The sequence below is a fragment of the Archocentrus centrarchus genome, unplaced genomic scaffold, assembly GCF_007364275.1.
Source record: "Archocentrus centrarchus isolate MPI-CPG fArcCen1 unplaced genomic scaffold, fArcCen1 scaffold_26_ctg1, whole genome shotgun sequence".
NCBI lineage: Eukaryota > Metazoa > Chordata > Actinopteri > Cichliformes > Cichlidae > Archocentrus > Archocentrus centrarchus.
The window spans coordinates 6739111-6763284 of record NW_022060256.1 but is presented as its reverse complement, the minus strand read 5'-3'; the positions used below and the strand labels follow the sequence as shown (position 1 = coordinate 6763284).

Sequence of the window (24174 nt, the reverse complement as noted above, 5' to 3'; positions counted from 1 at the left end):
TTCTCTGTATGTAGATGGAGACAGATTTGCAGTTTTTGCTGATTTAACAAAATATTATCACAAATAGGCTGCATGTAATTAGAAACTTGACCCCATTCAATCACAAACTGATCACAGACTGACAGACTTCATATCTCTAATCACAGCATGTAGTATTACATTTATTTATATATTTTTTTTTGGCCCCTTTCATTGTTTTTGCTCAAGGTTTTTATACTGTTTTATCTGTTTAATGCATTTTTTAAAATATTGCAGTTTTTGTTTTGCTATTTTTGTTTTTTAATCACATAGTTTTGTAATTGGATTTATGGAGCCCAGGAACTCCTGTTATTTTAAATATGCTATATAAATAAAGGTGACTTGACTTGACTGGATATGCTATCACAGCCCCCCCCGGCCAGATTTCCCCAATAATGAAAACAGCAGCCTAGCAGGAAGGGGTGCAGCTCTGACTAAGGAGAAAACCTACAAGGAGCAATTTGCTAAATCAGGCATGGTTTCTGATTTCATGGGCAGCGTCTCCTACAGTCTTAATCTGATTCAGTGATGGAACAATGGACCATTTACTAGATTAATCTATTGTTTCTGAAGATGTTTTAACCATTTCCTGACTTCACACACATTTTTGTCACCTTTATCTGAACAGAAGTTATGCTATAGCATACTGTTGGCCTGTAGTCAGTTTCCCCATGACAGGTCTGGTGTGCTTTACCTCATGAAGGCACGTGTACTGCACATGGTAGGGTGCCACCTTCTCCTCTCCCTCGATCTCCACACTGATCTGTAGACGGATGGCACCCGACACCGCCGACTTGTCCGTTCTCTTTTCTGTAGGTTGAGAAACACACGGACAAAAACACAATTACTCTAAACTGAAACATCACTCAGATCTGAATTTGAGTTGCACTTTAGGTGGACAGAAACAGTGAGCGTCTCCGGCTGTAGTGCTAATGAGCAAACAAACACTCTGAAACTCTGGTTCTGAGTGACTACATACCCAGGTTATACCACACGTCCATCTCTCCACTGAGTGTTCGGACCTCGATGATACTCTGACCCAGGAAGTCGTCTGACTCCCTCTTCAGACGCTGCTTTACTCGTGACTTGATGTCATCGTCCTCGTCCCAAACCCGCAGTTTGATACGATCTGACGAGTTGTGGCACTCGCTGTGCAGACAGGAAACAGGTGGGTGGGGTGTTTTAACAACTGTGGCAGCAGACGGCTAAGGTGGTGCGTACACATGCCCGGAGCAAAAATGAGCATATGTTTGAAATTATTACCACTCTGTAGCCACTTGGTACTGACTCATTAATTTGAAGGAAAAAAATGTTTAATCTTGGCTACATTTGGAAAAAAAAAATAGATGTCCCAACTACAAACTGAAATACTAGACAGATTATACAATCAAATCAATATATATATAAATATGCAAGGTGACAGTGGTGCCAAAATTGTGCCAGAGAAAACATGATGCATGGTTATGGCTTTAACTTCACCTGGTTTAACTGACAGGTGCATGTTAACATGACCGGCTCCTTTAAACACAGTTCTTCAGTCCAAACATTCACGTGGATGTTACTTTGAAAACTTACCCCCCCGTTAACATTATTGTAGTGCAATCACACCCCCCACCCCACCCCCACCCACCCACACGGAAACAGTGTCTGACCACAATACAAAAACTTCTCAGGGAGGACTTGATGAAAATGAGGCCATGGGCATGACCCATGCATTAATCTTCACATATTCCAGTATGATCCCAAGACCGCAACCCACTGGACCCAAAACAACCACAGGACATCCCCGGAGATCCCGTGGAAATACCTCTGAGCCATTTTGGTGAGGTTTTTACTGGCGTGGCTGTAAAAACCTCACCACCACAGTCACACAGTGTATATGTGATGGATATATGGTACGAATTCTTTGAAAGCAAAAAAATCTAATTAGTTATTACTTTTTATTTTGATCAATTTTATCCATAGTACCATCTGATACTACTGATGTATATGCATTTTACTGTTTCTAGTTTACTTAAAGTCCTGCACACCTTTACATCTGTTCCACTGGATTCCATAGATGTGGTGCGATCAGGTCTAACACAGCTAAGAGGGCAGCAAGAAACGATCTGTACAAACCCACACAGTGTTGAAAAGACCTCTAATAAACCAAGTGAAATCATCTGTGTGGGTTTCCTGTGGATGTGTGAGACCTTGAGGTAAGCGATCTGAAATCATCTTCTTGCACAGCCAGGTCACTGTGACAGAACCAAGCAGCTTTCAGCACATTGGAGAGCTCCAGCTCCAACAGGAAGAAAACAGCAGCATGCACTTACAAGCTAAACTTTTCCTCCCAGACTGGGTTCAGGTTGCCGTAGATCGTCTTCGTTCTCTTCTTGGTTTTACCCACTTGGATGGTCACATAAGGATCACTGGAACCGGTCCTGTCCTTGGCCTGGAGACCCTGGGCACTGACAACTGACACACACACACACACACACACACACACACACACACACACACACACACACACACACAGAATGACTCTGAAAATTGCATAAGAACAACAAAACACCCACTCCCTACCATCATCTTTCTGTTTCTCATTCACACACACACCAAAACACACAATATCACCCACACGGTTATGCAAAGCCTCGTAACACAATACTCATGACTCACAGGCAGATGTTGGGTAACATTTTTTACTAAATTTCTTAAATAACTACGAGGTTCTGCGCAACACGTAGTGAAAGCAGGCTTTCATAAACCTGAAGCTATGATGTGGTCCCAGTGGACAGAGTGCAGTGAAGACTGTAGTGTAACCAGCACATAGTATTTCCTTTTTGCACACTGTATTCTGCATGTTGTATCTGTGCCACTCTCCGAAGGCAACAAAGCAATAAATGAAATAAGAAGAGCTCCTCTGATACTTGGCTCTGTCTGGCTTCACTCCAGACAAGTGACAGAAAACTGTTTTGATAGATGGATGATTTGAATTGTGTCTGGAGACATTTATTAACTACAGAAGGTCAACAGGTACCAAGGAGGTACAGCTTCATTCCTGCCATCCCTCACTGTCACTTTAATCCAGGTGAGAAGGCAAGCGAGATTTCTGCAGCACATACTGATAAGGGGAACTATTCATAGCTGCAGACTTTAACTAGAGCTGAAGCCTGTAGACAAATCAACTAAGCAACATGTATGCACATTTTCTGGGACCAGGAGGGAGGTAATGGACTGAAATATGAGCTGAAAAGTGTGTCATCATTTGAAATGTAGCAAATGACAGCCAATCCACAGCCTGTGTGCATCTGAGGCCAAAAATGGTTGCAGTTTAACAGCAAACAGTGACTGTAATTAAAAGGGGGACGTTTCTTTCCATATTTAATAACAGAAAAAGCAGACCAATGCATCGATTTTTAATTTATGCCCTTTTTAACTTATTTGGATACGAAACACATACAGATTGTCACAGTTTTTAGATAAAAAGCAAACAAAAAAACAAACATTTATGCCATTTATGAACATCTCCACTCCACTGGTCATTTTATTAGGTACGTCGGCTCGACTGCTCATTAATGCAAATATCTAAGCAGCCAATCACACGGCAGCAGTTCAGTTCATTTCAACATGCAGACATAGGCAGGATGAGCCGTTCAAACTGAAGTTCAAACTGAGCATCAGAATGAGGGGGAAACTGATCTAAGGGACTTTGAACATGGCATGATTGTTAATGGTAGACAGGCTGGATGAGGATTTCAGAAACTGCTGATCTGCTGTGATTTTCCCAAACAACCATCTTTAGGGTTTTAAGACAGCGGTCTGAAAAAGAGAAACTACACAGTGAGCAGCAGTTCTCTGGGTGAAAATACCTTGTGGCAGAGGTCAGAGGAGAATGGCCAGACTGCTTTGAGGTGATAGAAAGGTAAGAGTAACTCTAGTAACCACTTGTTACAACCAAGGTATGCAGAAGAGCATCTCTGAATGCACAACACATTGATCCTTGATGCAGATGGGCTACAGCCGCAGAACACCACGCCAGGTGCCACTCCTGTCAACTAAGAACAGGAAACTGAGGCTACAATTGCCACGGACTCACCAAATATTGAACAACAGAAGACTGGAGAATTCTGCCTGCACTGATGAGTCTCAAATTTCTTCTGCCACATTCTCATAGTGTCAGAATTTGGCATCAACAACATGAAAGCATGGATCCATCCTGGCTTTTTATCAGCTGTTCAGGTTCATGGTGGTGGTGTAATGGTGTGGGGGCGCCTTAATACAGGACGAGCATCATTTAAACACCACAGCCTCCCTGAGTTTGTTGCTGACAATGTCCATCCCTCTATGACCACAGTGTACCAATCTTCTGATGGCTGCTTCACCATATTACAAAAATCTAATCACCAGGTTCTTGCATGTGACTATGAGTCCACTGCACTCAAATGTAGGTTCTTTACCTTAAAATATAAAGCACCTTTAGGTGACTGTTGTTATGATTTGGCATTATTGGAATGAAACTGAATTGAAGTGAAGTGAAGTGAATTGGCCTCCACAGTCACCAGATCTCAATCCAATAGTGCACAACTGGGATGTGGTGGAACACAAGAGTCACATCACGAATGTGCAGCTGACACATCTGCAGCAGCTGTGTGATGCCATCGAGTCAATATGGATCAAAAATCAATGAGGACTGTTTCCAGCACCTCACTGAATCTGTGACATGAAGAATTACAGCAGTTATGAAGTCAAAAGGGGGTCCAACCCAGTATAAGCAAGGTGTGCCTAATGAAGTGCCTGACGAGTATATGTAAATTATATTCCTGCATCATTGTGTGTTACACAATGACTTATTTGTATGGATCTCTAGACTGTGACAGTGAATAATAGTTGTCTCCCTGCCCTTCCAGAGTCAGCACTGCAATTCTGTGTGATGCTCTTTAGTGCCGGCACAGTGAGTGATGGGCTGGAAGTAGAAATCCACTCTGCTGTGCATTTGTTTTTATGTTTATAATTCCTCTCTGGTTTTATTTAAATTGATCATTTATACAGAAAACATCTAAATCATGCCTTCCACGTCAGGCCATTTTTTCATGAAGGACAGAAGGTAATGGCATCTGTACAACTATCACTCAGGCTCTATTGCCAACCTGACCTGATGTCTTCTTAAATGGATGTTCAAACACTGGTCTAGTGCGGCCTTTGTTACATACTGTGACCATGAAGGACCAGAACTGATGTGATAATATCACTGGTGCAGGTACCGCTGTAATAGTAATTCTGCAGGTTGTAGTCAGGGAAACCAGTTTACTTGTCTGATAAATACACTGTTTTTTTTCTCAGTGCTTGACACACTGCAGTGCTTAAAGGAACTCTTTGATGGTTTGGGGAAATAAGTTTATTTACTTTCCAGTAGCATCATATTTGTTCCATAAATATAAACCTACAGCCAGCACCACGTTAGCTTTAAGAGCAAAAACACCTAGCATTACTGTGGCCAGCAAGAACTCAGGTGATGTCCAAAATGAGTGTAACACTGATTATATTCTGTCCGCATGAGTAATCTGTGATTCGGAGCAGTAATTGCCTGAAGTAGCAGCATGTAACCTCCCAAGAGAAAGCAAATAAGCACATTTATCAAATTACCGATTACTTAACAGCAGTGATTTTTTTTATTTAGTAGCTATTATTGATATTCTTTCCTCCTAACCTCTCTATCTCACCTTATCCAGGTAATTGTAATAAATTTTAGGTGAGATAACAGGAGGTCAGAGGTCAACATGAAGCAATGAATTTCAAGTTGGCACCAATTTTGGATGATTGCATCACAAGCTTTAAACTGGGTAAAAAGAAAGGTTGCTCGTACACACTCGTATATTTTATAATATAAGCAGAACGTACAAGCCCATTTCCCCAATGGCATCAAATTTAAAATTAAAATATGGATTTATGAGATTTGCAAATCATTGCGTTCTGTTTTTGTTTACATTTTACACCGCGTCAAAGCTTTTCTGGAATTGAGTTTGTACAGTTATGAGTCACAATGTTTCCATATCAGTTCCAATCATATATTTGCTATCTGTTCATTTGGTGGCCATACCTGACATGTCTCTGCGCTAAAGAGAATTTTGAATATTAACTGGTTATTCCCCCCTGAAATCAAGTGACTCTTCAAAGAGCTTCCTGTGAAGTTCAGTCACAGCTCACCGTCTGTACAAAACCAGCTTCAAGTTAGAAGTGCTCCTTCTTGGATTTCAGATGGGTGACATGACTGGCATTTTAGACAGCTTGATTAATTTATAGATGCATTTAGCCTTTTCTTTATCATGTTTAAAGGGTTCACTTTGGTTAAAGCTATATGATGAATATACAGACATGAAACTGGAGCATTATAAGGGTTTTATCTCATTTACAACCACAGAGAAATGGGCAGCTATTCTTGTGGCCACACTGGCAGAAAGACTTCAAAAAGATTTTGTATCCAAAGCTTTGATATGAAACTGTTTAGCTTGAGGACTTCAGCTACAATGAATTAACTGTATTATTGTGGGGTCTTTACCTTACGATATAAAGCAGGAGACTGTAGTGATTTGGTGCTAAATTGAATTGAAATGAATTGAATGTATACTTAAAAAAAAAAAAAAATCCCTTTACTGCATATCAAAAAGACCCATCAAAAGATGATTTGAGTTCTCTGAACTTGTTCAGCAGAAAAGAGTGAAGATTTCAACAAAGCACCAGCTCCACACCCATCCTTGTATCTCGCCTTTAAAGAAGCTCATCTCTGGTGATTGGGGAGACAAGGTGTGATGGCTGCTATGGAAACACTGCTGCCAATATACGGTGTGATATGTCTGGTTGCTTTGGTAACAGTGGTGGTCCTGATGATGTGTGGCAAAGAGGAGTGGGGATGCGAGTCTGTTCAAATGGGTAAACCCTGCCCATGAACGGTTCAAGTTTCTTCACAGCTCAGAGCAGAGTGCGAAAAAGAAGATACTTTATGAATATGTGGAAGGCAGATATTTTTTTAGAAACTGTCGTGCTCTTGTTCATTGACACTCACTTTTACACAGCTGCAGGTTTACACAGGTGTCGATGACAACTGTGCCAGCTTTCCTAACACTCTTCTGGGATTTGAATATGTGAGGGGGGGGGGGGGGGAGGGGGGGGCTGCTTTGCTTTTCCAATTTCAACCACAGTCACACCATTGGGAAAGTGCCTGAAATTGTCCTCTGAGGCCTGCTTGACTGATATTTTGACAACGAGCTCCTGATTAGTTAGCAGTTCTCATTTAGAAAAGAGTCTCCAAGCACTGTTACAGCTGTGTTTTTTTTTTTGCATTTACCAGCAGAATTTTGGTAATAATAATTGGCCATTAGGACAGCTAAGGCAGACATGCAATCATGTTCATAAAAACTGATCTCACCTGGATTTCCTACACCTTTTCCTACACCACCCAACCCCCGGGGTGGGGGGTTGGGTGGGGGTCCACTTGCCTCAACTTCAGAGGGTGGGTAGATGTGGATGAATGTGTGTCTTTGTGTATTTGTCACAGTCTTCGTGGGTGTATTTGTGTGTGTGTGTGTTTGTTTTTTTGTGTGCCTTGTTGGCCTTGCCTCCCTGCTGCGCCCCCCCCGCCCCCCAGGGTGTGGGTGCCTTGGGGTTCCTGGGCGGGACTGGATGTTCTGGCACAGGTATTGTCCGGCTCCCCTGGGGGGTTGTGGTCCGCTTTGGGGGGGGGGTTTGGGAGCCTGGGGCCGTGCCGCTGGCCTGCGCAGAGGGCTGGCCTCTGGGGAGGGGCTGGCTTCCCGTCACCTCGGGTTCTCTGGGGCCCTTGCTCCTAGACTGGGGGGGCTCTGTCTGGGACCTCCCTCTCCCATCTGCTGGGGCGGGCATGCCGTTGTCGTTAGAATGTGTGGCTGCTGGTCTTCGTGGCTCTTGATGGGCTGCGGGTGGCCCGGGTTTCCTGGGTCTCTCTCTCTACCTGCCTCTGGCTTCTGATGGGCGGAGCTGCAGCTTTGCGCCCTCATTAGTAAGTACATTTCATGACATAGACACAAACACTCACGCAATCACAAAACAACAAAATTGTTGGTTTGTGTAGCCATGCTTTGTTTGTTTTGTTTTTTCCACATAAATGTATTTTTCCAAGTTTTGTTTTTTTTTTTCTTCTCTTACAGGTACAGTAGGTAACCCCTTAACTGGCCAGGGCCCGGTGATGGGCCGTTTGTAGTCCCCTTTATATGGCAGGCTAGATCCTCACATTTTTATTGACACCTCATTCGGCCAATCATGTAACTAAGCTGAACTAAATCACCTGACAAAGCTACGTGATGCCCTCTGATTATCATTGGCTCTGTGAAACCCATTTCTTAACATGATTGGCCGAATGAGGTGTCAATCAAAATGGGCGGGTCTAGCCTGCCATATAAATACACTTCATTCGGCGGGCGGACCAGACGCGGTCAGTTAATAGTCTATGAAATGGGTTGTTCAGGCCAATAATAACTACAGGGTGTTATGTAGTTTTTTTCAGGTGATTTTTTTGCTGCCAGTTAAGGGGTTAATGACCATTTTTTCTATTTTCTCCCCATTCCCTTTTTTTTTTCTTCTCTCTTCCTCTTTCTTTGTCTTTTCTTTCTTTTTTCCCCTCAGGCTGTCAACTCAGGCATATGTATGTGAAAAATAACACAAATAAATTAAATAATTAAAAGGACAAACATTAACAAGAGGAGCCTATACAGAATCTATACAGCTCATCTTGTAAGAGCAAATATGTTTGGCACAACAGTGCAGATCACATTTCTGCTTGCAAAATCTGCCAGACATGACAGGCTTTAAAAAAAAAAGAGCTGACAGCTTAGCTGAAACCCTTAACCCTTGAGCCTGGTTACAGTTGCTGCTGCCTCTGCAAACCACTTTGCAACCCACCACCCCAGCTCTGCTTTTTCCTGCCATTTCCAACTTAATCACTTTCATATCTGTCATATCTGATTTGATCTGTCTTGCTAATGCTCTCACTGCCTTATGCTAAGGGGAGATCCTCTTTTGCCTAATAGGGGCCTAACTGAAATACTTTATACAGATTAACAGAGAAAAAAGGGCTCAAATTCTCCAAAAAGTAGCTGCAGTAAGTAGTAATTATATAAGTGGATCATTACATTTTACTAGAATGAAAAAATCTATCTGAGTTTTACTTTTCCTAGAAGGTATCTTAAATACACGAGCTCTGGAAATTAATCTAAAAGTGTTTAGGAGTGTTTCTGTTTTGTTATTGTTTAATAGCTAAAAGTGAGACAAAGACTGAGGTGTATGAGAGATCAAGGATGCTTTGTAATGAAAACTTGGTAAAATACTGCAATATGGTTTCAGCAAGCTTGCCGTCATCCACAGCATCTGTACTCCAGTTTAAAACTACCTCAAAACATCAGAGTTCTCGGGCAACTGTTAAGGTTTTTAATTTCAAATAAAAAAATTGATAAAAGATACCATTGATGGTGATCTTGGCTGACCACTTGGAAGTGCCATCCAGGACACTCTGCTTAATGCCCTTCATGTTCTGGGTGTGGACCATCTTGGAGACGTCGAACACTTTACGGATCTCCTCAAAGATCTCTGGCTTGTTCCTCTCGCGGATCTTCATCCGGTCTTTCATGGCCATGATGATGTGCTGCGTCCGGTCCTCTGCCCCAGTCTTGGAGCTCTTCTCGGCTGCTCCTGAAGGTGACACAAAGATAATAAATACATCTGCCACACAATTCAGCTGTCACGTAGTTTAATAACTTTACTTACTCTGCAGGCAGTCAGCGTTTAGGAGCTCTTGGCATTTCTCGTGCACCTTGACCCCACACTCTGCACAGCGCATACCCTGCCGGGCGATGCCCCACAGCAGACCCTCACACTCATAGCAGTAAGTGGGCGTGGTGGCGGTCCACACCTCAAAATTGTGTGGTGTGGTGCAGGAGATGGGGTAGATGAGTGCCTGGACGGTCTTTTTGTATACGTGGTTTTTCTGTTGGAGAAAAAGAGAACGTGACAAAGAAAAGGTCAGTCAGAGGTAGAGAGTGTGAGTATGACAGGTTTTTAAAGATGTTTTCAAAAGAAAGCAAAGAGAGGGAGCAGACAGCAGCTCAGAGACACACCAGAACTAGAAGGGCCTCAGTGGAGCGCACACCTCCCCCACCCCAAATTTTCAACAGTATGTGCTGATACTACGCTGCAATAGATATCACCCAGTGTTGTCATACTCCATCATAAATGACTAGATCACAAAGACTAGAAATTTATAGCACTGGCTTTTAAAAACAGGAAAATACGATTTTAGATTTTTATTAAAAATATTCAGATCCACATGAACAGATAATGGCATAAATGGTCTGGATATATTTGATACAGTTTATGTACCCCAGTAGGTTTTTAGTTCATTTGTTTTAATTTCTGTTTTAATTTAAAATAGAAAAAGACGAATTATCAGCAGTAATTGTTTATACCCGAGTAATCACGATACACGAAAAATTCAATGACACATGAATTTTAAATTTAGGAAAAATTTTGGTGACCTTGACCTTGAAAATGAAATCATATATTCTTGGGTCCTTAAGGAATGCTTCCACAAACTTTTGGTTCATTTTGAGTTATATTGCTAACACATGACCTCCCTCCAGGCGATGATGCTGGAGGATGATGAAGTGAATGACACAAATGCACCAAAGACTATTTTCACAAACAGTAATGATGCAAAGTGTGTGAATTAGTAACTATATTAGCCAGTTGTGCTCATTATAGTCTGATTTAAGTAAGGTCTGTAGGAGTAATGCAGGGAAGTTGAGGGGAAATTAACTAAAGAGTCATTTTAAGGAGGCGTCTTCTAGAATTACCGAGCTTTGATTATGTATAACGATTCATTTGAATGTAATTCTAGGCCGTTCCTCTGATGAACTGAACTCTGGTGTTGTCCAGTGTGGGAGGAGCGTGGGAGGAGGTGAACACGTTTCCACAAGACTAGAGGACACCTTGTCAAGAAGCCCAGTTTGATTTGGTGAATGTTGTAGAGGGCAAGTGAGCCATTATTATTGTTATTGCTCTCTTTATTATTTTCCTTATTACTGGTAGCATGTTAGACATGCTGGTGTAGTGGTGTTACTAATAGGAAATACAGTTTTGTATTAAAACATTTTTTCTCTTTCTGTCATCTCTGGCCTTTGTTTGACTTCTATCTGCTCTCATTTTTATTGATCTGACCTTTTGGCTTCGCTTTGTGTCATATGCTTTTATGTGATTTTATTACCTCTGATTTTCATTTGTCTACTATTGTTATTGTTACTGGTACTGTGGCTATTGATGGCTAAAAAGGAATTGTTTATTTATTTGGTTTTTTTTGGGGGGGGGGCATTCTGGCAGCACATTTTTAATGTGGTTTTTTTTTTTCATGGGTTGTCTGCTCAGTGTCTGCTCACACGCCAGCACAAAATGTTTCTATGCATTCCTCTTGTTAATATCAAGAAATAATAATAACAGTTAGTATGGTACTTGTTGTTTACAATCACATGAACATGTAATGTACTTTTGTACAAATGTTTATGCAGATCTGTATTTTAAGCAATGATTAAGAGACAGTTCACTCTTAAAGCCTGCACATCAGCGCGCTCCCGTCTCTCTCTGACGTGATCATAGAAACCTCTGTGCAACTGGAATCCAATAAAATAAAAAAGGACAAATTTAATCTGCACCACTGCTTATATTTTGTTTGCAATAAAGGCGATTAAAACCTTGGGCCACATCTGCAACACAATGCATCAAAGTTCATATATTATAGAAAACAAGGCGGGACACCACCAGGACCCTGAGCCTTAAAACTAAAGTTATAAGGTGAGGTGAGCCAGTATTTATTGCACGCTCTATTTTTAGCATTGCACTTGAGCTGCGCAGGCTTGTGAATAATTATTCCATACTGTCTGAAGAAAGATCCACAAGAAATCAAATATAGGGCTCCAGTAAGCTGGGGGTTTTTTTTCTTCAAATAAGAGGCTCTTAATTTTTCATGTACAATTTTACTGTGAAAGGAAAGTACTAACCTTTAAAACTTGGCACTTCCTCTGTCCTCTGCTGTATCATTCTCTGCCAAATCCAGTGACCAATTTTATGCCATTTAATTATTAATGCGTCTTCTGATATATAATGTAATCACCATCATGACTTGGCACAGTGAGGCACGGAAAGGAAGCACAAAATGAACTATAATACACAAACATGAAGTCTGCCCCTGCCTCCATTAAAACCTGAAGCTGTCTGAAGTTGACTCAGCAAAACCCAGAGCCTGCAGTATATTGGATCTCCAACAAACAGATTAACAATATGGCTGCAGGATAATGACAGCAGGAAAACAGTCGGAGGAAAAAAAGTGTGTGTGAGTGTTTGTAAAAATAAGTTTGAGGTCTGCGTGAGTCCCCCATTAGCTGGCATCGAGGTGACAAGTCTCCCCGTAGGTAACTCATACTTGTATTTTTTGTGTGTGTGTGTGTGTGTCTGTATGGCATATGCATCTGCCACTCACGAGCTCTTCATCTTTCAGGGAGGTCCGTGTGGCCAGTGTGTGGGCGAGGCCAGCTTTCCTGGACTGTATCATAGACTAGAAATGAGAGAGAAAAGCAGAGAAATCAGGAATTCACAGGCACAGAGAAACAAACAGTTTAAAGAAAAGAAAGTCAAAGAAAACTTTCAGCTTTAAAATTCAGGAAATCAATAGTTTGTGTGATGTTGGGCTTTTCTTTACTTTGAAACTAGTGTGAGCTTGACATCACAAGAGCAACACACACATTTGTTCTCCGTTTGTCTTTGAAGAGCACTTTCTGAAACACACCACTCGTGTTTGTTGTCTCCTCGAGGACAAACTCTCACGCATGTTTGCAATGCTACCGTCGTGAGGACTTTTGTGATGTACAATAAAGTATGAACGTTTCAGTCACATTTGCCTGGTGAGCTTATTGAGCCTGAAGCCAGAGTTTTCAATGCTGTAAAGTTTTTACTTGCTAAGAAGAGCAGATGACCTGCTCTGTACGAGACTGTGTTCAGTTTTGCTTTAAAATTCCACACATACACTCGTTTTCCTGACAATATTTACTATAAACGATATAGATTTGGAGCTAATCATGTATGTAAAGCTGTTAACTCACAGGTTACGTTATTGATTGGGGGTTAATCATGGAGTAACTCACATTACAGTACTGTCACGAAATGCTGCTCACAAAACAGATTTCCACGTCATGACTGAGTTTTTATGGCGGTGTTGAATCCATAAACATGAAGTATACTCAGAATTATGAACGATCTTATGTGCAATACTGATACTAGAGCAATATTTCATTTTTAACACAGAGAATCAAATTTGACACATTACAAGACAATCAACTGAAGTACATCAAGATATTTATGCAACCCTAAAAGGGTATAAAGCAGGAATTAAGTATTTATTTGTTACTATTACATTTATAATGTTTATCAGCTCTCTAATTTTCTTACCCCAGCTATCTGCCCCTGTAAGTTTCTTGATCCCTGCAAGGTGATTAACTACGCTCACTTTACCCTTTGGTAAACTCCACCATGTGGAGACATGAATCAGTGAATCTGTCTAGGTTAGCAGGTTGCACTTTGGTTTTACGCTGCTGGAATTTCAGCAAATTGAGCAGAAAATATCATTTATTTGGGTTTCCATACAATCAGTAGTCTGTCCTTTATTATGGGACAGTCAGATATGAATGCAGTTCCTGAGTATCATCTTTGAATAGATCAAGTTTAAAGTTTATCTGTAATGTAAAGTCATCATGTTAGAGATAAAGAGCAGTATCAAGGATGCACTGAGAGGAAAATTAAATATTAGCTTATGAATTTACCAGTTTCTGTGCACTGCTCTCTTGTCTTATTTGAACATTTTTTTCCTTCTCCCTCACATCCCTCCACGACCCGTTCCTTTTAACCGGAGTAGGCGTCACTTGATTATTTAAGTGATGTGTCAAACGAGCGCACACAGAGCCTTACGCTGAAAGCCTGGAGTTGAAAATGAATTTGATATCATTACTGGTTTGGATTTAACATTCGGACAAGTCTGCTAACACAGAGAGAGCCTGTAGTCCACCCCTCTGCATTATTTGTACCAACACTTGTTGTTACACTTGTTTCCAGTCTCAGCGCTGAGCTACGTTAACTGACTGCTACTTGGTGCTTTATATATAATGTGAAACTATCAGAGAGGTATTAACCAATAATAAATATCAAACGTATTCTTTAAGGGAAGATAGGTTAGTCCTTGTTACAGCTTTTCTTTAACAGCTTTTCTGTGAAGTTATGCATTGTTATGAAGAAAATCCTAAAGCTGAATCCACTTCATTCCTCATTTTAACGCTGCGCCACACCTGAGAAATGTTCTTCAGGTACACGCATGACTCCTTTGATCCGAGTGATTCCTTTCACAGCAGCTTGCTGTCAGTTATCATTACGTTAAACTCATCAAAGTCATTTATTTTCAAAATGACTCATTCCTAATCTCTTCACAGTATTTTGATTGAGTGCAATGAAGAGTTTTTGATTGTTAGTTGCCTGCATTTAGTTTAGTTTCCTTCATTTGAAATTACCGAGGAGGAAATCAAATCAGAGCTGAAGAGATGCTCATTACCCTCATCTTGTGACATCAAGTGGCAAAATTAATAGACTCTGGGTTTATAGGTGACATAAATCCACCAGCAATGTATGTGGAGGTAATTTACAATGTCAAAAATGGTCTGTTATATGAAGTGAGGGTTTTGAGCAGAGAAAAGGGAAAGGTACTGTATATCATTTGACAAGCACACGTCTATCCCCACTGAAGTGTCAGATAAATCTAGTGAGTCTCACACATTGAAGGTTGTGTATAGCAGCATCCCTGAAGTTAAGAATGCTGAAGCCCAGTTTTTAGCCTGCAGGCGACCCAAACCTTTAATCACACCCCTGATGAACCCGCTGCACCACGGCTATGATGAGTTACTTAATTACTTTTGTTTTGTTCATGTAGATCATCTTCTGATGATTTTTCTTTTTTTTGTTGGTATTCACTCTCCATGCACAGCACTCCTTTTGCCACCTGATAGCCACTTCTCCATTTGAACTCTTTCCTCACCTGTGTTGAGTGTTTTAAAGCACCTTGAGCGCTCGGTCCAAGTAGAGAAGTGCTATAAAAATGTTCTAGATCAAAAATGGGCATATCTGACATTCAATCCTGCTGCTACTGCCTTTTTATTCATTTACTGCACCTGGAGTTCCCCGATGCCCACTGTGGGGCCACTTTAGGAATTACTGCTAAACACGGTATTCATCTACCAAGCTGTTTTACATGAATTATGCACCATTTCCAGTGGCATGCTACATTCAAGGTCCTAACCATCTACACCAACAAACCAAATTCTCAGGTCCTTCTGGCTAACCTAGCAGATGTAATTATGTTCTGTTACACCTTCAATGCTAGCTTACCACTGAATCAAACTGAGCCCTGAATTTACGTTAATATCAGCCAAGTGGAATAAGCTGCTTCACATAAGTGTCCCTTTTCTTGAGCCACTGACAACCAAGATCAATTTATAATCATGCATGTGCAGGAGATATAAGACCATTTGATTAGTCACTGTTATTCTGATGATTGATCACAAGCCAACACCACAGCCTCCTGGTATTTTAAGCATTGTTGATTTAACTGGTTTGTTGTGTTTGTGTATATTTATCAGTGAAATTAGGCTTCTGTATTTTCTGAATATTCATTGCAGGCCCCATTAAAGCACCATCATCTCTCCTGTTAGACGTGGTCAGTTCCCTGACATAAGCCTCTCTGACTGGAGTGCATCGGCCTGAAACATTACTGAGCATACTTAAAGAATTAAAACCTCTCCAGTTATGACTCACTGGGAAATTTATTTTTTCTTTCTAAGTGCTGAGCTTCTCCTAATCCATTCTGACAGCTGAGCTCATAGAAGTGGATGTGATATTACTGGACAGGTAGACAGACCAAGGTGAAATAAGCTGTAATGTGCCCAAAAGAGGTCAGTCAGTGCTGAAAAAGTAACACGGATGTCTGTGGTCATGTAGCCTGGACTGGAGGCTACTGTCTGTGGGCAAGCAAAGTGAAGAGTATCTGGAATTCACATCTGCATATCCTTGTAGAAGAAGGTCATATTACTAAATGCCATGTTGGTAACACCTCGGAGCAAATATGTTTGCTCTAACCGAACCAAATATTTTAATTTCAACAGCACATGGACATAAATACCAGAATCAAATCTAATCAAACAAATCTTAACGTTTTCTGACTTTTAAAGGCTGCATTCCTACATTCTTGGTCTGTTGAGATTTTGCTCATCTTTTTTTTTTCTTTCCTTCTGAGTTTTTATAATTTTATCTTCTTAAGTACTTCAGCTCTATCCGTACAGTTTTGTGTTCAGCCACGAACATCATTTCCCATCTGTTTTACTCACTCTTCATTTATGAAGAGTGGTTTATGAGTTGACTGAGCTTGATGAAGTTAGACGAGCTCGTTCAAGACTCTTTATATCCCTTCAAACCTGATCTGTCACTTTTACTTATGCTGTAGAGAGTGCGAACTTCACTCTGGAGGATCGCTTCAAATCAAAGGAGACAAGTTTCTTTAATCAGACGAGTCAGACTGAATATTCGCAGCTTTAACCACTCAGACTGCAGCCAATGGATGCATGCTTCATTTGGTTTGTGTGTGCATGCTCATACCAAATCTATCTGAATCCACAAAAAAAAAAAAAAAAAAACTCAGGACCAAGCAGATCAAAATTTTTTGCTGCAATGCAGAATTTTAAACAAAGTGCCTCAAACAAATAGCAAAACACAGCAGCTGAAATCTTTTACTCACCATCGCCTGAGGGCCGACAAAGGCAGGGAGACATGTGCAAAGAAAGAAAGCAAGACGAAAGGAAAGGTTAGAGACAAAACAAACAGGTTCCCCTCTGAGAGGACCAGCGGCTTTTACGCTGAAACCAACAATTCAGTGCTTGCAAACAAATTATTACACAGCGGGTGCCGCTGTACAAGTGCTATTTCATGCATATATCCTGCATCTAGCCTGCAAGTTATCAGTTTTAAAGAATCAAATTACGTGATTGTAGAATGAACAACTTTTGCATCACCCCATCTGCACAGATTGGCTTTTTTTTTTCTTTGTCACTTCAGATGCTGAAGGCCTTTAATGGGCCATTACAGCTGAAATCCATAACTAAGGTTATGGCAAAGCACCAAAGCTGCAAAGAGAGACAAAAACTAAACACTATTAACAACCAAGACAAGACAGAAAATCCTCTTGATACACATTTCTGTAATCAGTACATGAAACAAAACAAATGAGAGAGCTATGGTAGCTTTGATGATCACCATTAGCCCCAGCAGTGTCTACGCTCTAGCAAAAGTTGGACATTGAGCCATTATCCATAAGCTTGGAACATATGGAAGTGAACCCTGTGAGCCAAAAGCTCAGCTTCAGACTGCTCTGAATGCTTTCAGGCAGTTGTTTGGTTTTTTTTGGCTCTCAGCTCCATGTGATGTCAATAAGAGTGGATATCCTTGTATGGCCATTTGAGGCACACAGGTTTGGCTGTGAGCACAGAAGCCCCGCCCTCCCTTTGCTGACCATTTGCTGAATAATCCTTCTGTTTATGGTAGCAGCCAATCAAGGAAAGTTCGCTTAAAGGGGGAGGAGCTTAAACAGTTTGCTTCGGACAGATGACAAACTGAATTTCACAGTTTTTTTTTTTTGCATGCAATAAAAATACTATTAACTAACCAAATATCCTGCCTGTAACTATAAAACCATATATTTTAAGTGACTGTGATCAATATCAATGACACAGGTGCAAAATAACATTGCTGTTATTTCCAAATTAAGAGAATGGAGAGGAAGTATGTGACACATACTAGACCTTCTGTACTCTGTCAAAAATTAGAAATCCAAAATATTTTTAGATATGATCAAATATGAATCAGCTGGGAAACTTGATTAAGCATGTTGTTTATTCTTCATACCAGCGCCACATGACTCCAGCATTGTAGTTACTGTAAATGATAAACCTGTTTTATCGATCTCATGTGGGAGACTGATGCAGTATTGAGCGACATTTTCAAACTGGTATATCTGCATATTCACATACAGGTCAGTTTACAGACAAAAGGAGACAAACTTTATTTTAATTAACAGATCAAGTCTAGGATCAGAAAAGGTCAAAATTAAAATGTCAGAAGGAAAATATTGAGTGCTGCGTACGTACCAGTTCACTAACGAGGGGAATGGGCCTCCTTTTGCGGAGATCTGGCATGCTGTCAATACCAAACGGTGTGTTCCCCCCTGCACACAGCAATTCAACGCGGAAAAGTATTGATCAGTATTTAAAGAAAGAAAATCCAGTGCATCATACTCTCTCACTTGCACGCGCACACACGCGCACACACACACACACACACACACACACACAAAAAGGGTTTTACTGACCCTGGCTTGGCCCATGGGTGCTTGCTGAGGTCACCATCTTGTTCTCGGCTCTGAAAAAGAATGTCATAGGTCATGCATTCAGCTATTCGGTCTGGCTTTACTGGACTCCTAACAGTGGTGCATGCACATGCTCAAGCATGAGATACAGAAGAAAGTGAAAAGGAAATAAGACAGAAGCACAGAGACTCAAATGTGTTGGTTGAGTTTCAGTATTGCATGCCAAAGAGGACCCTGCGATCAATCGAACTGTCCCCATGCATATATGAGCCTCATTAATGTGGTTTCACCTTGTAAAGTAAACACAAACAACACGGGCTCCCAGTAAACACACACCAAATATTAACTATGTTTTTTTTTTGTCTGACAGGTAGTAATAAAAATTCCATAGAGACCAATATTATTAATCACTTTTACAGTAGGTCCTAATTAATACTGGCATATTCCTGATGGTATTATTGCATATAGGACTGAACTCCTGTGGACTGAGGTCAACGTCTCTTAAAACTTGTAAAGTGCAGTCAGGATTAACTGAGCGTTTACCAGGGCTTACAGGAAGCGATATAAACACAACGAAAAAGGAAAATTAAATAAAGACACAGGGATGATGAAAATGTCCAAATAATATAGAAAAAATGTATAGAAAGAACAGTTCCTTTAAAAATGTTATGTTTATCATTTTCATGGGAGAAAAACCACAAAACGAGTAACCTGATCTCCATCTTGACTTCCATCTGTAAAACAGCACAGAAGAAAAAAGAAAAACAAAAAAAAACAGTCACCCACTAGTTTTACTCATCATGTGAAATAACAAGCCACACCCCGGATTATTCACTGTGCTGTACATGTTCGAGTAACGTTAAAAGCAGCACAGTTGCTGAGCTATCAGACAAATGGGGTCTGAAGCCATAAATGTTTCATTAACATGTATAATTTATCATGAAAATGACTCTTAATATTTCGCTTCTCCTTCCTCTTTAATGTGAGGCCAGCTTTCCAAGGAGATAATTAATGTTTTCTAATTCAGCAAATGGCCACTGCTGATGCCTTGGAGGAGTAAGGGACTCTTGAGTGGCAGGTGATAGATTACTCTCAAGGGGGTCGAAAATTGTAGCGCCAGCAGAAAACGTTTGGTATGGTAAATACCCAAAAGCAACCTTTGGTACAAGGGCTCATTCATATCCTCTGGGTGAACACACTCAAAGAGGACACCAGTGGCTGTGCTTTCATCAATGTAAATGATGCACTGCAACCAAGACAGATCAAAGAGTTTCAGTAACAGGAAGAAGCTTTGATGACAGGAAGGAAAAGTTTCTTCTTTGGTTTTTTGTTTGTTTGTTTGTTTTTTTGGAAGCACTTGTGTTCGCAAAAAAGTTAAATGATGACTCAGTTCCCCATTTACTGACACTTGAAAAAATTAAAATACTCATTCTTTACTGAGAGCTTATTTCAAGGCATGAAAGACTTACAGTACATGTTTAACCCTTTCATCTCTTCATTTGACACTCAAATCGAATCAGTGATTTATTTACTATAATAACAAAAAAACAACCAAAAAACAAAACACAAATTAAGGATTCATCATTCAGATACTCTGATCCAGTCCTGACTCAGAGAGTTAATTCATAATGGGTGTTGTGTTTAATACAACACATCTCAGAGCAGAATACAGCTTAATAAATCTAACATTGTCAGGTCAGTGCCTGGCATTGACGGTTACCCAAAGCCAAAGTACAGTACTGGCATTGGTACTGAAAAAGGTGCACTCCCAAAGAAAATGTACACAATAAAACAGCACATGATCCCAACTTAAAATGTCATGCAATGACTACCTTGCTCAAAGTCATCCTGAGAGAAGCTGGACAAAGTCATACTGGCGAGGTTGCGCCTGGTCTCCCTCTTCTCCCGTAGAATCTGCTGAAAGCTCCTCAGACACTTTAGACTGCGTTCATCCAGCTGGCTCATCTCTGTAGATGGCTCTGCTGCATCTCCTTCCGGTTTGTCTTCTGGAGCCACAGCAGTGTCTGTGCTAGGTTGTCGTGGTAGTGGCACATTAATTTGTCCTTGCTCTTCAATGGCCCCAGGTTCACCGGCCAAAACAGAGGCCGACAAGGAATCTGCAGTGGTACATTGTGATAGCTGAGCTTTAACGCTCACATCTCCAGGACCTTCCGTAGAAGTTTCTACATGTTCCGAAAGACCATCAGGTTGAGGCAGTTTTGCAGCACTACTAAAAACGGTGTCAGGACAGATCGGGAGTTCCTCGGGACACGGTGGGACCTCGTCAGAAAAAGGGTGTTGGCAAGTTTCGGTAGATTCCAGTGTAAGGCTGTTGTTGGCTTCTTTAAGCATAGGCTCCACACAGAAATGATCTAATTTATCTACAGTGCTGGATATGCTTTCTCCAAAAGCATCATCACTACTACCAACCACATCACCTTTCTGGGTTATATCAGATGTTTGAAGAAAGTGTGTCTCATAGCTAAAAGATTTTGAAGGCAACTGAGTTGTAGGCAGATCAGAAGGCATTGAAATTTCAAAGTCAGTTTCTTCTTCAGGATTCACAGCTCCAGGTGCTTCAAGTTTGCGCAACGCACCCCGCAAGGCAGAGCTAAAATCAAGTACAGCTCTACCTATGCGCTTGACATTGAAACCCCCAGCTTGGGGATCTGCACTGCCAGGGTGAAGAAACTGATTTCCTAAGCTTTGGTTACTGACTTCAGTCATGCTGGATGCCTCAGTCCACGTCATTGCTGAAGACTTTTCATAGGCTAAATATGTTTCAACTTGACAATCTGTTGTATAGCACAGATCAGTCGAGTGCCTATAGTCTGATTCCTCTGCTTCAGCATCACGCCCATCAACTGAATGGTAACCAGAACTTTGAGGGTAGGACAAATCAGTAGCACATTCATATCCTACAGTGGAGTTTTCAGTGTTGGGATCTGTTGATCCATGATTCCCAGACTGGCTCTGAGGCCGCCTCCTCCGTGGCTGCCATTCCTCTCTGCTAGAAGTGCTAGCGGGTGAGTTATAATGCTTTCCAGAGTGTATAGACAGATGTTCTGAGCTTTCTGTAGAACACTGCCCAGATGTACCATACCCTGCTGCACCTCTGTAGTGATCCCAGCTACCAGCTCCTTCACAGCAAAGAGGGCTCACACCTTCACGTTCCCGTACATAAGCAGATTCTCGATGCCACACAGATTCCCTGGTGCCACCGTGTGTCGGTACAGTGTCAGTCCAATGTCCCTCACCATCACGAGTTGTTTCTTGCTTTCCTCCATGACTAGATGATAGTCTTTCTATGTCTGATTCTGACTTGGAACTATGACCAGAAGACAAAGAGCTGGTGCTTAGGCAGTCTTGTCCATCCTGCCTGTCAAGGTAGCCAAAGCTGAGTTTTCTTGCTATAGCACCTACTGGGATATCGGAGCTATGCTCAGAGGTATCCTCTGGTTCCTCCAGTTCTTGATGATCCACTGATTCAGCAGTTGGGGACACAGTCGAGTCTTCTGCCTGGGGTAGTAGGAGTTCTCCCTGTATGCTATGGTGCTCACTGCATGCTTGAGGAAAACAATTTGACTCTGACTTTGACACTGCACTGCCTAAACTGCCATACGCACTTGCAGGCCTTCTGCGGGAGGATGGGCCATCTTTGCACCCTACCCCTGACCAAGTACCTGCATGTACTCCAGGCTTGTTGCTAGAACGAATACCCTCAATCTCCAACAATACAGCATCTACACAAGATGACACTTCCTCAACTGACCCTCGAACTGAAGTCAGATAATCCCTGAGGTCGGAGATTTCCTCCTGGATCTTGTTGATCCCCCTCAGTTCTTTTAGAATGTGCTCAATGATGGCACTTGACTCCTCTTCTTTATCTTCATCCTCTTCTAATAGTGTACCAGGGAGAGCTCTGTTAAAGTTATAGTCAACACAGTCACCAGTAGAATATGGTCTCTTTGGCCGAATACGAGGTGAGGAAAAATTCCTTCCTGCTGTTGACACAAATTTCTTGCCATTCACATCAGGACCAATCGGAGCGTAGTGTGGGGGTGGCCGCAATTGCTCAGGAGCATCCCGAAGTCCTTCTTCAAAGGAGATTCGTTTAATATTTGCTGGTGATCTACAACTTTTATGCTGCAAAGTGCAGGGTATTCTTATACATCCCTCTCTGTTCAGCTCCACCTCTCCTACGCATGGTGGCCCAGGTGCTACTCCATGTGACTTACTATTTGAAACTGTGGGGGAATATGCTTCAGCCCTTGGGCTCACCTTTGGATATATGCTCCTGTGCTCCTTCCTGCTCTCATGTGTTTCCCTTGCCTCTTCATCCTCAATACCTGCATAATAGAGGTGGGAATCTGGGACTTGGTGGTCTGCAGATCCTTGCAATAAACGATGTATTTTACCCCGAATAACTAGTGCTACCCTGGGGTTTGGTGCCCTCTTCTTAGGTGGATGAACTTTTGACTTTGCGCCTCCTTTAGGGGAAACACCTGCTCCATGTTGTCCATTGAAACGATTCTTGGAGAACATATTCTAAAGAGGAGTCTGTCCTCACCCGCTTCCCCACATCGTCAGTGGGAGATACATGCTTGAAGTATCATAGTTCATTAATAAAGCCTGTAGGAAGCTTATCCAGCCCAGCCACTCAAAGTCAGTGGCCCATGACTAGAACGGGAAGACAAAGAATGTCATCATTAGATAAGTAATGATGTCATGCTCATAACAAGTTAATCAACTTTAAAAGCACACTAATTCACTCATAATAATGTAATGTTATCTTCCCAACACATTTCCTCTCCTTGCTCTCCATGAGCTTTGAAACATGCCCTCCCTATCCTGGAACGATGAGGTTAAATCGACCCTTCAGAGTACAATTGTTACATCGGAGCAGCCTGACCTGGTCAAATTAATCCGAAACGCAAAGTTCCCCCCGCTGAACATCAAAAGAAAAATTAAATTGCTATTTATCAAATATTTATATGATCAAATTAATAAGATAAATTAGATTATCGATTGATATCTGAATAAAGAGAAGGCATGAGCTTTAATGGGAAAGATTGTATCATTGTGATGGAAATTCCAGTGCATTTAAAATCCTTTCAGCTTCAAGGACTTCCATCAAATGTCATAATGACATGGTTATTATTTAAAATTGCAAAGCTCCTCGGACAGACGGTTGTTGTTGTTACAACATGACGTACGGTCACCGCCCTTTCCTAATCTACAGCATTCACTACAACCTGACATCATTCAGTTCCCGATGACTAAAGTAAGGGTCTATCTTTTAAACACACACATTCAGCAGTAGATGGACACACACTGTAAATTCTGCATAAACACATTTGTGCTTAATGCTTAGGCGAAATCAAAGATACATTTCCAAATTATCGATAAATGCATTCAACCTCTGTTTGAGATGTTTGACTGTAAAATCTTATGTATACAAATATTTTCTCGAGCTTTAATGAGAAAATATTGAACAGAAGAGGACTGAACAGCATTGTGGGTTGTGGGTTTGTATAAAGACTTTGGCCTGTCACCCTCAAACTGCAGCCTTAATCAGATTCACTGACTGTCCTACAGGGAGCGCTTCATGCTGATCGCAGTTAGAGCAAATGAAAGTGTTAAAAATCGCA

General features: G+C 41.3%; 1 protein-coding gene across 1 annotated transcript in view; it reads right to left on the bottom strand.

Moving 5' to 3' along the window:
- Window positions 1-24174, bottom strand: part of unc13ba (unc-13 homolog Ba (C. elegans)) — a 187428-nt gene that overhangs the window by 59219 nt on the left and 104035 nt on the right. Inside the window, exons 12-20 of the mRNA XM_030723400.1 lie at window positions 18527-18576; window positions 18306-18381; window positions 16901-16906; window positions 12554-12628; window positions 9793-10012; window positions 9490-9717; window positions 2334-2475; window positions 998-1167; window positions 713-828 (exon numbers count right to left, since the gene is read on the bottom strand). Coding sequence (XP_030579260.1) covers window positions 713-828; window positions 998-1167; window positions 2334-2475; window positions 9490-9717; window positions 9793-10012; window positions 12554-12628; window positions 16901-16906; window positions 18306-18381; window positions 18527-18576 — 1083 coding nt within the window. The remainder of the gene's footprint in view (window positions 1-712; window positions 829-997; window positions 1168-2333; window positions 2476-9489; window positions 9718-9792; window positions 10013-12553; window positions 12629-16900; window positions 16907-18305; window positions 18382-18526; window positions 18577-24174) is intronic.